Here is a 13,642-nt window from a genome sequence, read left to right as displayed (position 1 = left end):
GGCAATATCCAGTTTTTGATCTAAAGTCATAGTTTTGTCCTTTTTTTTACTCCCAAAGACATTTTTTTTCATCGACAACAATAGCAGCAATGATGTGAATCTCTCTCCATTTTTGTATTATATTCCCACGCTTGATTTTTGGCCTCTGAACGGTAGAAAGTTTGAACGTTTCCTGGGCATCTTTATTGCTGTTATATCGGTGCAGATAGAAGAACCAAAATTATTTTGTACATGATGAAAAAAGTGATGGACATCTCTGTGAAAATATCCCCATCATCAAATTTAGCAGTGACCGTAATTATAGTTAACTTTGAACACATCTTACTATCCATACTATCGTACGCAAGAAACCAACAACATTCAACCACTAGCACTTTGCCTTTATGTTCTTTCACGAAATTTAAACGATGTGACATTATCGTGAAATATTGATGTTAAAAAAAGTAAGGCATAAAAAATTTCATTGCGTTAATGCAAAATGACATTAAACACGGTGATGCAGGATGAAGTCTATTCCCCAATTTCTCTCTTTCTTTGATTTCTAGGCTGTTATCACTATTTTCTGACATCAATAAGCCTTAATATTTAACGTTAGGCAGTCTTCTCATTGATATCTACAGTAAAAAGTGCTGGGCCCTCATTTCTAGTTCTTCACTTTACCATAACCTTAGTGTTCTTCTCGTTAATGATTGAGCTTTCCTAATTCCTCCTCCATCTGCTGAAAGCCTACTCTCAGTCTCCTTTATTTATGATGACTTACCTTCCCCTTCAATCTACTGAGTTCCTTAGCTGTGGTTTCAAGTCAGAGAGAATATCGTATTACGAAAGAAAATCCTGGACTTCACAAAGAGATTTTCCTCCCCCTCTTCTTCAAATGGTTGAAGGAGAAATATTTGTCTTCAACAACCTTGCATGGATGAAATAAAAATGGAATTTTATGCATGCATAATTCATCTCAGTGAAAGTAGTACAAAAGTTTTTTTTATTAAGTTGAAATTTGGGGTAGAAATATTCTTTTACACATATTGTAAGCATAATTAAGACATAAAAGTATGTATTTTTTTGTTCATTACATTTTACTTATAGGAAAAAAGTCATCGCCTTTTCCTAAATAATAATGGAACTCCATCGGGGCTGTTTAATGTTATTTCTCCCTGTAGGACTAAATCTTCTTCCTTGATGATGCTCCTCACTTCAAGGGCTTGGACGATTCGTATGACCACAAGCTTCAGTTCCATAAGAGCCAATTTCTGACCTGTGTAATAGTTTATTAAAGGAGTTAATGCCAATAAATAATTAGGGAAGCTATGTTTTCTCTACTGCAGGCATAGGCGGATCCAGGGGGGGGGGCACGGGGGCACGTGCCCCCCCCAGGCCCTAAAAAATATGCTAGATTTTTAATACGGTCCCATTATCATTTCGTTTGTTTTGTATGACGAGGTATCCTTGTGCCCCCCCCCCTGAACAAAATCCTGGATACGGCCTTGCTTGTGCCCCTCCCAGAAAGAAATCCTGGATCCGCCCCTGACTGCAGGTGATTGCATCCTTTATAGAATGTACTTTTTAATAATTTTCTTAACCTATTTTGCAAATTTTGCTCTCTCTATCATTAAAATCGTGGACATTAAAAATCATAACTATGGAATTAATTACAGTAGAACCTCGTTAAAGCGAGTACGGGATATAGCGACACACCCGCTATTACGAGAGATAGCCGATGCACCGTCAATTGACCCTATAATGAGCGTGTTAAAAAATTCGTTTTTACGAGACCCTTTCGGTGTTGGCTCTCGCCATAGCGAGGGTTTCACCGCCGGAAGACTTTCATCAAGACTCCTTAACCTCTGTAATTGCTAGCGATCTGCTAGAAATGAAGTTAATGGAGTGCTCAGTCTCAAATTTATGTGGTAAACTGTTGTTCGATAAATATAATGATTGACGAAACAATGCTTTGCATGATTTTTATTCAGTGCGGCGCTTATAAATTGTTTGAATAGTTAGTCGTTATTTGAGTAAGGAAATTTAGTGATGCAAAAAAACAGCGCCTTTCGTCTGGATTTATGCTTACGTTTATCGGATAGATGTTTATCTGTCGCCGCACCACTCCTGTTCCTGTATATCTGTTCGCAACAGGTATATTGGCTATTATTTGCTCCACCTCCGGTAAAGCGACAATTCGCTATAGCGAGTGTTTATTAGTGCACCGTGGGGTGTCGTTATATCGAGGTTGCACTGTACAATACTATGAAGTCTTTTGGCAAACACCCGAAATTGAACTCCAATTTCAATGTATGGCCTCCTGGGTTCCTGGGATATCGCACCAAGAGTGAGTGCACACCACCGCAGTCAGACAATTTGGGTGGCACGCAGGTTGCATGCTGTCAATATTTGTTGATCATTTTCACTCATCGTAAAAGCATAAAATTCTTTACATAAACTTTAAACTTTGTTAATAGAACCTTGAATGCTATATTTATCACTATATTGCAAAACGGGCTTGATGGGCTTGGGCAATGACAACATATTATCAGTCTAGGCAGCCCACCTACCACCCAAGCCCTTCCTAAAGCAAATTTCTGGGTACGTGCCTGCCGCTGGTTGTCCACACTTGTGAATTAACATTAGAAAAATCTTAGCATATGATGCATAGAAGTGCACATTATACATTGGGTGATTTTCTTACCAATGCAGTTCCTTGATCCAGCGCTGAATGGAGTGTATGCAAATGAATGTCGGTTTGCTATTTCAGATGGTAAGAAGCGATCAGGATCAAAATTGTCGGGATTAGGAAAATATCTGGGGTCTCGGTGCAGCACAGAATTTAAAATGTTGATTGTAGTTCCTGGTGGAAATGTGTGGCCATCTGAAAATTAGAGAGAAATAAAATAAATCAACGAAGGATATGTGCTGACCGTATTCTGCAAAGATGATGTCATCTGGGTCAGAAGTAGAACCAAGCACCTTATTATGTGGTAATTGAAATTTTTATAAATTGATTTATTGCTCAAGTCCGATTTTATTATAGTAGATGCTAATTATAGGTGCCAACAGATATGAGGGTCATTCAATAAGTAATGCCCCACATTTTTTTAAAAAGCCGTTGATATTCATGGATCAATGTCCTTGTCCCGTGCTTAATATTTGATGTTTGTTCTCTGTACTGGTGAAGTTTGGCACCATTCCAACTGATGACGGAACGGTCGTACAGCTTCAAAGATCCGTCTATGAATGACTAAGGTTAAGGCGTTATGGTAGTGATGGCTGGAGCCGCTCTGGGCGACCGATCCCAATCGTTTTTTCCCTCTGCCGGAGTTCACATACCACTCAATTGCGGAACAACTAGAAGATATAGACTTACGGTTTTTTTATTTTATTTAGGAATAATATAAACGTGTATTCACATAAAGGAAGGAAATAAATAGTAATATGTCCTCAGGTGATCGAGAAAATCAAGTTGGACTTTGGCCAATTACAACTTGACTCCAAGCTAAAACATAAAAATTCTAAAACGAGCAATCTGTGGCTACAACTTTCTTCCACAATCACCTAGGAGATTGCTATTATTGAATTCTGGTGTGCAGAAAAAGAAACCATGGTGAACAACCATAAACGCTTGTGTGCAGTGTACACGGCGATGCTACAGTTGTTAGGAATACAGTTGGGCGATGGGTGAAGAAAGTTACAGCTTCAAGAGATGCAGAAGCAGAGCTCCATGGTCATCTACGCTCGGCATGGCTACGCCTACAGGACCACCAGAGAATACATGCTCCCCCAAAATGTTGGTGCAAGGCCGTAGAACATGATGGGGACTATGTAGAAAAATAGGGCATGGAAAAGACACGAGAATGCATATTGTCACCAAATTCTGACTCTCAACAATATATATGTTCTGAGAAAAAAATATGGGGCATTACTTATTGAACGACCCTCATATTTCTTCTGTTTCCTAAACGTTTTCCTCTCGTAGGCATATTCAGGTTTGAGAAACAAAAACACGTTACATTACTGTTCATTCAACCATGAGCACTCACCAATTGTAAGCGGTGAATCCAACTCTCGAGCGACCTGCGGAACTGATGGGTACAAGCGGAGCACCTCTTTAATGAACCTATCAAGATATTCCATCTTATTGATTAGGCTTAGGGTTAGTTTTCCATTCTCTTCTAGTGTTGCCTGGGTCTCCTCTAGGATTTTTTCCTAAGAGAAATGGTAATAATAATAGTAAAACAGATATGAAGAAGTAGGCTTTATATTATGAGTTGCATTTTTAACTTGTATTTTATAAGTTTGATATCCTATGGATGATTTCCATCCTAAACTCTTCTTACTTTTCTGAAGAAATCACAACGTAATTGAAAACATGTGTTGGACATTTGGACAAGTTTTATATTTAAATCCACATAAAATTTATTTTATGTAGAGAAAAAGTCTTACCTGAGCTTCAGGGTGATGTCCCAAACTGTACAAACTAAAATCCATTGCAGCAGATGTTGTATCATGGCCCTTGAAATTAATTAATTGGACTTATTCATCATAGACAAATTTGGGTGAAATTCCAAAATAGTGACTGGACACAGGTACTCTTTTTACTGTGGAATATATGAACAGAGGTAAATACTTACTGCAAACATGAAAGTGTCAACTTCCTCTCGAATGTCAGCATCTGAAAGGACTTTTCCATTGTCCGAAAGATCAAGGAGTAAATCCAGGAATGATTTCCTCTTTGGGTGGTCTTAAAATAAGCAAAATCACTGAGTTTAGCGTGAATGAGTTTCAAATATTTCTGGTTCTCCCTGTTACGTATTTGGCTGAGAGTGGGTATTGTCAATATCATCATTAGAGAAGTTGAATCATGCATGTGCATTACATTGTTATCAATTATTACCATTAAAATAGAAGAATTAGAAGTGAAATCACCGAACGCAATTGTTCTATCCCATCACTCCATAGTTAGAATGTATTACATGATTGAATTTCTTATTGATTGTCATGCTAATTCTTGTTTCACTCGTGCAGATTATTAATTCTCTTTATCTTGTGTTGTAAATGATTTTTTAGTACCTGTCAATCCATTTTGCATCCCTTCCTTTTGTCTTGCTGCAAACTCTTCTCTTTTTTCTTTTATCACCTAAAAGAAAACGTATAGAAGTTTCAATAGATTTCCCACCAAACCTCCACCGTAAACCAATGTCTACTAATATTTAACGCTTTGCGTGCCATGGACGTAATATTACGTCCTGCTAATCCTTCTGAGGATTGCCATGGACGTAATATTACGTCTTCCATTTAATTGGCTTTGTATGCGTGAAGCCGTAATATTTCGCCCGTGGTACTTTTCCAGTTTACTGCTTAGGGGTTCTGTTTTTTCAAAAATCAACTGCTCGATGGAAAAAGAGTTCACTTTATATGTTGAGGACGAAAAGTCCTCCGTAGCTACCGGCATCCTCATCTTCGGCCACTTAGCGTGAAAATTCTTTGGGCCAATGGACCGTTCGTTGAGGGTGCATTGACCCTTTTTGTCATCCAGGATTAATAATGCTTTGCTTGGAACAACTCTTTTTAATGATTTCCATGCTTTAAATAGTTCAAATTGAGCGTATAAAGAAAAATATTATGCATGTTATGGCGGTACATCATATGTTGCAACTTTTTTATTTTTCAAAAACAGTAGGTTTTCATTGTTAAATTATATGTTTAAAAATTAGCAATAAATGTTATTCAACTCATTCATTAAGAAGAGCAAAGTCCATTTTTATTGAAATGCACATCGATATAAATATATTTTTGATGCTAATGTTTTAAAAAAATGTACGAATATAGTAAAAATAGCTGGTTTTTTCAGCAGGGCTTTAAATTTAGCAGCCGGCACTCTAAGTGTTAAGTCTGTCTGATCTTATGCATTTGCTTATCACGGCTTATCAGTGATACCGTAAGCAGAGTAAATTTGTGCCTATGAGTAATACAATGAGTGGTTCTGTAAGAAAAGAATCATTCAAGACTTGATTTTTGGCAAAAATGTGAGGGAAGTAAAATTTGGGTACTTTTTTTTCAAAATATTATCTCGGGATATTTAGTTTGAAGTGATTTTCTAACCATACTCAAAATTTTTATGAATATAGGACTTTTGGGGGCCGCTGCTTGTTGAACTGTAGTGATATTAGGTGTGCATTCATCATTAAATATAGAAGGGGGTCATGACCTGGGTCCAGGGAGCATGAAATACCCACTGGGAGAGAGGGGTGTTCTCCCATGTAAAATTTTTTTAAAATACGGCTTTTTAACACATTTTGGAACCTAAAATTTCCTTTTTATTCTAAACAACAGATAAAACTGAAAATGTTAGAAATTAAAGAGGTTAAACAATGGAGAATAAATAAATTGCAAACTTGAAGTTTAAAATAGTCATAAAATATTTATGTTTCATGTGACAGAAAATATGAAAATAGCCATACATGCACTCCATTTACTCCTCTTTAAGGATGCAAAAGATATTAAATAATTAAAAATTAATTTTTTTTAAATTGGGTGGGGGGGTCATTACCCCTGTGACACCTCCCTATACCTGTCCCTGAGTGAAATGACCCCCATTCTGCTCCACTTTATATTCATTGCATACATTGTGGCAAAATGATACATATTCTTTGTGAAATTACCCAGTCATTATTTTTAAATTTAAAAAGTGGGTGCTGTAATCAGCTGTAGTATTTAACATGAAACTATGGATACTTACACGGTCTGTAAATTTGTGAATTGTTTCGACACCCTTATTGAATTCCTTGGCCATTGGTGTGAGGTAGAAGATGAAGTCTGATAGTAGCCAAGGAGTGATGAAACGACGCTGAAGAATTTGGTTCACTCTGCAGGGGAAAGCATGTAATAGTTTATATACACCAAATCAAAAAAAAAACGAATAATAAAGACTTTCAGGATATTCCCGAGCATGCTACTGTAAGAGCAGCACTTTTTTCCCTGAAATACTAACTGATGAAGATGAGGGTGCTCCTCTTAAACAGATTCTGAAGCTGTAGGGGTGCATGTCTGATTGTTGACTGGGTAATTATGAGACATGAGTACAAAGTTCAAATATTGGCTAATGGTACCACTAAAATCCTAGTACTTATTGTTAGTGATGTACAAGGGGAAAGGCCCAAAAATTTCTCTCTCTAACTTGGATACTAAATCGAGTGTTCACCTCTTTTGAATATGAGTATACACAGTATTTTTGACATGTTTTTCCCCTGTGCCCAACTCTGATATGCTTCTTAAGTTTTTTTTTCATCTGTTCAATTAATATACAATTTCGTGGAAGGTTACTCGGGAATTCCACCAGGTCAGGTTCTCCAACTCTGTCTCGGTCAACGTTTTGATATATGAGTTGTCAATCGTCAAATGCCATGGTGACGATGGACAACTCGTACATCAAAACATCGGCTAAGATGGAGTTAGGGAACCTGACCTGGTGGAATTTCGGAGTAACCTTCCACGATTCTACAAGCCGGGAAAGCCTGCGATCATGCTTCAATAAACAATTTATTTGTTATTATCCTTCTAAATTTGGAAATACACAAACAATTACCAGTAGTTAATAGAAAAAGTAATATTTCAAGTCATTCTAGGAAATCACACTTTTTATCCTATTTATTCATTATTCAATGAAACAAATGTGGACTAGCCAGCAGTATACCTGTGTAGAGTCACCTGCAGATGAATATAATGGGTATAATTACCACTGGGGAAAAATTACTTGTCTAGACTGGAATTCGAACCCAGATACCACAAATGAATCAGTGTGTATCATATTTCCCCCTGTTGATTGGCTCCACATATGCCGACCTTGTGTATTAGAACTTTTTCAATTCTGAAGGCTTTGGAGTCATGGTGGATACCTAAATAATGTCTCAAAGTAGACCTTAAACTGTTTAATCAGCATTTAGATGCCTTGAAGATATGAAAATGTATATCATCATAATATTTGGTTTCATTGGGTCCATGCTGTGATGACAAATCCCAAGAAAATTGAAATTCTTAAAAATAAAAAGAACCTTTCATAGCTGACTGAGTCACTCAGGTTTACTATCCTCGTCCAATAGGTCTATTAGAGAGCCTCAATTTGTATCGGAGGAGGCCGGCGGGAAATGAGCACGGGAAAAATTATGAAAACAGTAATTTTACCTTCTTCCACCGAAAGAAAATACACATAACAGGTCTTGTTATCTTCAGGCATAGCAGCACTTGATTGGTTCTCGCTCCTATTCTATTTGATGCATCTCAAATGTTATCAATTAAATGAATACTCAATACAGGTAAAATCCATATGATTTATTTTTTATTTCCTTTTCTATTATTGTGGTCCCGCAAAAAGCAACCGAATATGGAGATGTGAGATAACTTGTTGCTGGAGAAATGGGACTAATATTATCCTAGGGGGATGCAACCCGGCATTCTCCGATGTCTAAACATGTTTCCACGTACTAGACAGGGAGTACTTCTGTACTGAATATGAGAAGAAGAGATGACTTTTAGATGGATTATGAGCGGTTGTGCAGAATGTCCTATTCGTGGCATCATTCGACTCCGGAAGCTTCCAATATCCCCCCCCAAGAAGTAGCCAAAATCCATTCGCGCGGAAGCAAAGCGATGCGACGCAATTTACTTTATAAGACTTTTTTTGCGTCACTGTTTCTGTTTCTTCGTGGTGGCGAATACAGATGGGGGGCGCCCCCCCCCCCCTTGTGCCGCCCGTATTGCCAAACATTCCAGAACCACAATTTTAACTTTTTTTATCATAAAATGGCATTTTCTTGTATTTTTACGTAATCACTTTAATTAAAACCTTCTTAAACTTCGCATGTGACTTGATTATTTTTTATTACAATAAAAGTAAAGGTAACTCAAGGTATCTTCTGCGCCCGCCCCCCATTGAGTTTTTTCTGTATCCGCTACTGCTTCCATAAGATCTTAATGATATCAATTAGCCCAATATTGTTGCACATAATCCTATTTATTGACCTAATTTAAGCCCTGAGTCTATTTCCGCGGCTAAAAGATGCATTTAATGAAACCATGAATAAAATCAGCCATTGTTGCATAGTATACAAATCTAGTTGTTCATTCACCTTGGATATCTATCGGTTTAATGTTGAGACCGTAATTTTCATGGGTATTTTGCGTCAATTAATAATATTTTTCTTTATTCTTCCTATTCACGTTATTGTTTTCAAGACTTCATCTTACACGCCACCATATATGAGCGAGACATGTGTCGCTGTGGAGAGCATCCTGAGCAGTTTAAATTCGTGATAAAAATACTATATTAGAGGAATTCGTCCAGATTAAATTCAACTGAAGTCAAGTTCGATATATTGAAATAAAAGGTAGTTGCGCTTTTGCACAGTAATTTAATGCGTACACCGACATCGTCTTGTACCAGATGATGGCTCTGTGAGCCGCAAGTAATCGCACGCATTAGAATAGTTGTGGAAAAGTGCATCTACTTTTTTTTCAATGGAGAAGGTCGATTTATCATGCGTCGAGGCGATGATGGAGATTGCGCTGGGATTGAAATCCTTCAACATTGTGAACTACTTCCCCGTCCTGATCCGGGAGTGCAATTTTGAGGGTGACTTTGCAGAATTTAAGGCGCATCAAATTTGGCGTGACTAATTCGCACTGGCCTTGAGACGTTCCAGCTGCCTCGGGCTTAGAGCGCTGGTCGGGACCTCAACTTCCCCTTTTTCCATCATACAGGATGCGATTTGATTATGACGAATGTAATTTTAAAAGTAGACAGGGTGTTTGAGGAGGAAGCTGTAATACTTCAGGAGGTGTTAGAGGAGACAATTTTAAGCATTTTTTCCGATAGATATGGGGTTGCAACTCTTTAGTTACTGAACTATGGCAACTCTAAATATTTTTATGCACTTTACAGTTACCATGAAAAATATTTTTCAGGGGTATCCAGCCTTTTCGGCATTTTATTTGATGCTCTGGATTTTTAACGACATTAATTGATTAAGGTTGAACGAAAATTTGCGTCAAAAAATGGAACAAAACGATTAATCTGAAAATGGGTAAGATTACGCAATCGTATCGTTGATACTTGCTAAAAGCTCTCGTTTAATTAAATTCAAAGATTAATTGTACCATACTATTGTTATCGCACATTTTTGTCCAACCTTAATTATTTTATGTCCTTAAAAATCTATAAATAAAATTTCGAAAAGGCTGGATACCCAAGAAAAACCGTTTTCATGGTGACTGCAAAGTGCATAAAAAATGTATGCGTTGCCATAGCTCAGTAACTAAGGAGTTGCGACCTATTTTTATGGGCTAAAAATGCATAAAATTTTTTCGCCTACTACCTTCTGAACTATCGCAGATTCCTCCTGAAACACCTTGCATTATTTTATTATACAGTTTCATCATCGTAGCCGCAAAATCTTCTCCTAGAGGGCTGTGCTGGACACTAACCGGAATTATTCCGACCGGTTTTCATTCCTATCGGATTTCATTCTGAACGGTTGATTTACAGATAGGTTGCGATGCCATCGGAATTTTTTGTTTTTGAAAACTTTCACCCCTACAACTCACTACGAAGGGTCATATTGTGCCATCAATACCAGTAGATTATGTGAATTTTTAAATTACAACGAATTCCAATCATGTTGTTAACCATTCGGAATGAACCAAAACCAATCTGAATGATACCGATCAAGTGTAAAGCAAACCCTCCTAGAGTTCATTTCGAGAGGGGATAATTTTGGGGGATGAACTTGATTGATACCTTTATTCCTTTAACAAGGAGCATCCGTAGAGGTACAGCGGATATGTCTTAAGATGACGCATCACTGGTATTTTGTGGTATTTTGTCTTTTTCGGCGCCGAATTACTCATTTTAACTTTACGTCATCATCTAAACAATTTTCATGGTAGGGGTATAGATTTGATCTTGGCCAACACTCGCATGTATCTCAAATATCAAAATTACGTTCATCCCAAAATCACTGGATTAAAATTACATTAACGAGGGCCACTCATTAATCATCATCATCGACACTCATTAACCCCAAGACTGGTTTGACGCGGCCCTCCACTAGGTACCTCCAATCATTCATAGATCCCCGAATTCATAGACTATCGCTATATAGAGTCCATCGTTCGCTGGCCGAGGGCTATGTTCTGTGGGACGTTGTACATTTTATCAATAGTCTATTCCCATTAGCATCGCTTGAGTTTCAACCCTTTAGTACCAAAGACCCCTAGAGCGAGAGTCGACTTACTGTAAGTTAGCAGAGGTTTGCGTTGTTTACAACAACTCCGTTAATTTTTGTGGTATAAACAATTTGTTTTCGGCAAACTGCTAGGAAATGATGTGGCTTTTTTATATCAAAATTGCAAGTTATAGGAACAAAAACTACGGGAATGCCAAGCGCTCAAAGTTGGGCAACTTGATTTTACGCGCAAAAAACGGGTACTTTTTTGAGAAAAAATTAAGTACAGGAAATACTATTGAGCCGAAGAATTTTTAAAGTGCATGATAGAACGTAGAAATAAATTCTCTTTCGTATGCTTTTTATTGCATTGAAATCGATTGCTTCATTTAGACGCTAGAGCTCCTCAAACTCGAGTATCTTGCTTTTTTTTACAGACAGGATTTCTCCATTTCTGTTTGTGTGCACCGAGCAATCGGGACGCAACAGGTCTCCTCATCAGATGCATCTTGAACTATTGATTTTAATTTTTAAGTATGCCGGGACTAGCCGCAGTGATAAATTTTACGGGAGTCACCCGTACGGGAATGATTTTTTCTGTGGATATTTCGCACTGTTGATTTTAAGGTGTAAAAGCTCTACAAATGTGGTCATTTTCACTAGGAAACACTGAATGAACCCTTGGCCAGTTCACTCATATTTATTCTCTGAGGTTTATCCTCCCCCAAAATTATGCCTGATTGATTTTCATCGATCAACTTTCGCAGCATCACATTTCGAAAACTGGGTCCACTCTATGTACCCTAGTATGTTAAGATAAAAGCGTTAAGTGTTAAAGAAATATTCGTCATGAAAACACTGTATTTGATAGGGAGTGATACTTCTTCTTTGGTCACTAAATAATTTAACTACAGGTTCATTGAAGACTGAACCAGGTATTGGTAAAGTGTGACAAGGGGCCGTCTGGCTTAGTCGGCCGGTCGGTGAACGCCGAGGTCTCCGAAACGCTATCGTTTATAGTGAATCGTATATGAAAGGTGTAATTAATAAGATTACTTGAACCAAAGTTATTTTTCCCCAGAATGAAATTCTGAGTTTTTATTAATTTGCTTTATTTGGAACATTGTGTAAAAAAGCTATATAAAAATACATAACATGAAGAAATCAGAAGAATAAAGAGAACCCGATTCTTTTTTAAAAGGGTTATTCGAAAAGCTTATGTTAGAGGTTTTTTTTTAGATTTGCAATATTTTTAGATTGGTATCATTAATTTTTTAAATCTGTGAAATTCTCAATTTTACAGTATTTTTTTCTGACGAAATTGCCATTTTTTATTACCTTTCATCTAGCTTTTAAGAGCCAGAATATCGTAAAAATGCATTTCCGGACATGCAATTTCCTAAAATTTTCTGGAAGAGGCCCGAGTCCCAGTCCTTCATCAGTCCCAGCCGAGGGTCCCCAATCACCACAGACCGTCCCCGCATAGAGGATATATACTTGAAAAAGGAACGTACTTGTCAATCGCCATGATGTAATCAAGGTTGGCCTTCCCCTCTAAGGCGTTGATGTGATATCCCATGATGGTCTCGCAGATCACGTCCAAGGCAGAGAGCTTGGTCAGTTGGCACACGTTGATCTGTTCCGTCCAGTCGTCGGGGTTGTCTTTGGGGGCGTGTGAGAGCAGCACGGCCGCAAGCTTCCTCGCTCCCTTGTCCATGGACTCAAGGTATCCCTCGAGGATAGCGGTATGGAATGCTCCGGTCAGCAGCTTACGCCTCGAGTGCCACTTAGTACCTGCGTGAAGGTGACTATTAGACGCAGATACTTTGATTTATAGTACCTTAGACCGTATACAGGGGCGTAGCCAGGACGATTGTTTTGGGGGGGGGGGGGGGCACGAACCGTGGGATCAGAGAGGTGGATTTGTGGAGAAATTGTGAACATTTTTCCCTCGAGAAATCACATTTTATGCCATTAAAATTTCACAATTGATGGGTCGTCGGGAATCTGTTTTGCTAAAACAAATCGGTGGAGTAGAATAAAATTGTTTTACTGGTTAATATTTGTCTCCTAAAATTAATGGTCTGCCCCCCTGGCTGCGCCACTGATCGTATACAGGCACTCCCGCGATTTAAGATAGCTTTACTTACGAGAATGCACCGGTGATCGTAACCTAGGGCCCGTCGATTAGTAGTCTAAAGGTCTACGCACTGGACGCAAGGCTAATTATGAACTCCATAATTGTTATTATTTATTTCTGTTAGAATGACCATATTTTAGTTTCCTCTAATATGCTTATTAATAATTATTATTACTTAAAAAGTCATGTTTATGTGCACATATTTCTCAAAGGCTTACACACCTAATCGATTAGCTATAGCCTGAATGACACGAACATTTTTTTCCGTCCTTCAAGACCAAAAGAATAATCG

The 13,642-nt window shown here is 37.9% G+C and overlaps 1 protein-coding gene across 1 annotated transcript in view; it reads right to left on the bottom strand.

The window, feature by feature from the left end:
- Window positions 1-965: 965 nt before the first annotated feature.
- LOC124167993 (cytochrome P450 4c3-like) overlaps window positions 966-13,642 on the bottom strand; it is a 32,841-nt gene continuing 20,164 nt past the window's right edge. The window contains exons 4-11 of the mRNA XM_046546074.1: window positions 12,725-13,004; window positions 6,731-6,857; window positions 5,062-5,128; window positions 4,623-4,732; window positions 4,435-4,503; window positions 4,032-4,197; window positions 2,684-2,863; window positions 966-1,255 (exon numbers count right to left, since the gene is read on the bottom strand). Coding sequence (XP_046402030.1) covers window positions 1,095-1,255; window positions 2,684-2,863; window positions 4,032-4,197; window positions 4,435-4,503; window positions 4,623-4,732; window positions 5,062-5,128; window positions 6,731-6,857; window positions 12,725-13,004 — 1,160 coding nt within the window. The 3' untranslated portion in view covers window positions 966-1,094. The remainder of the gene's footprint in view (window positions 1,256-2,683; window positions 2,864-4,031; window positions 4,198-4,434; window positions 4,504-4,622; window positions 4,733-5,061; window positions 5,129-6,730; window positions 6,858-12,724; window positions 13,005-13,642) is intronic.

This window comes from Ischnura elegans, chromosome 11 (assembly GCF_921293095.1).
Source record: "Ischnura elegans chromosome 11, ioIscEleg1.1, whole genome shotgun sequence".
NCBI classification, from domain to species: Eukaryota; Metazoa; Arthropoda; class Insecta; order Odonata; family Coenagrionidae; genus Ischnura; species Ischnura elegans.
Note: the sequence above shows the minus strand (reverse complement) of the source record. Positions and strands in the feature narration are given on the sequence as shown.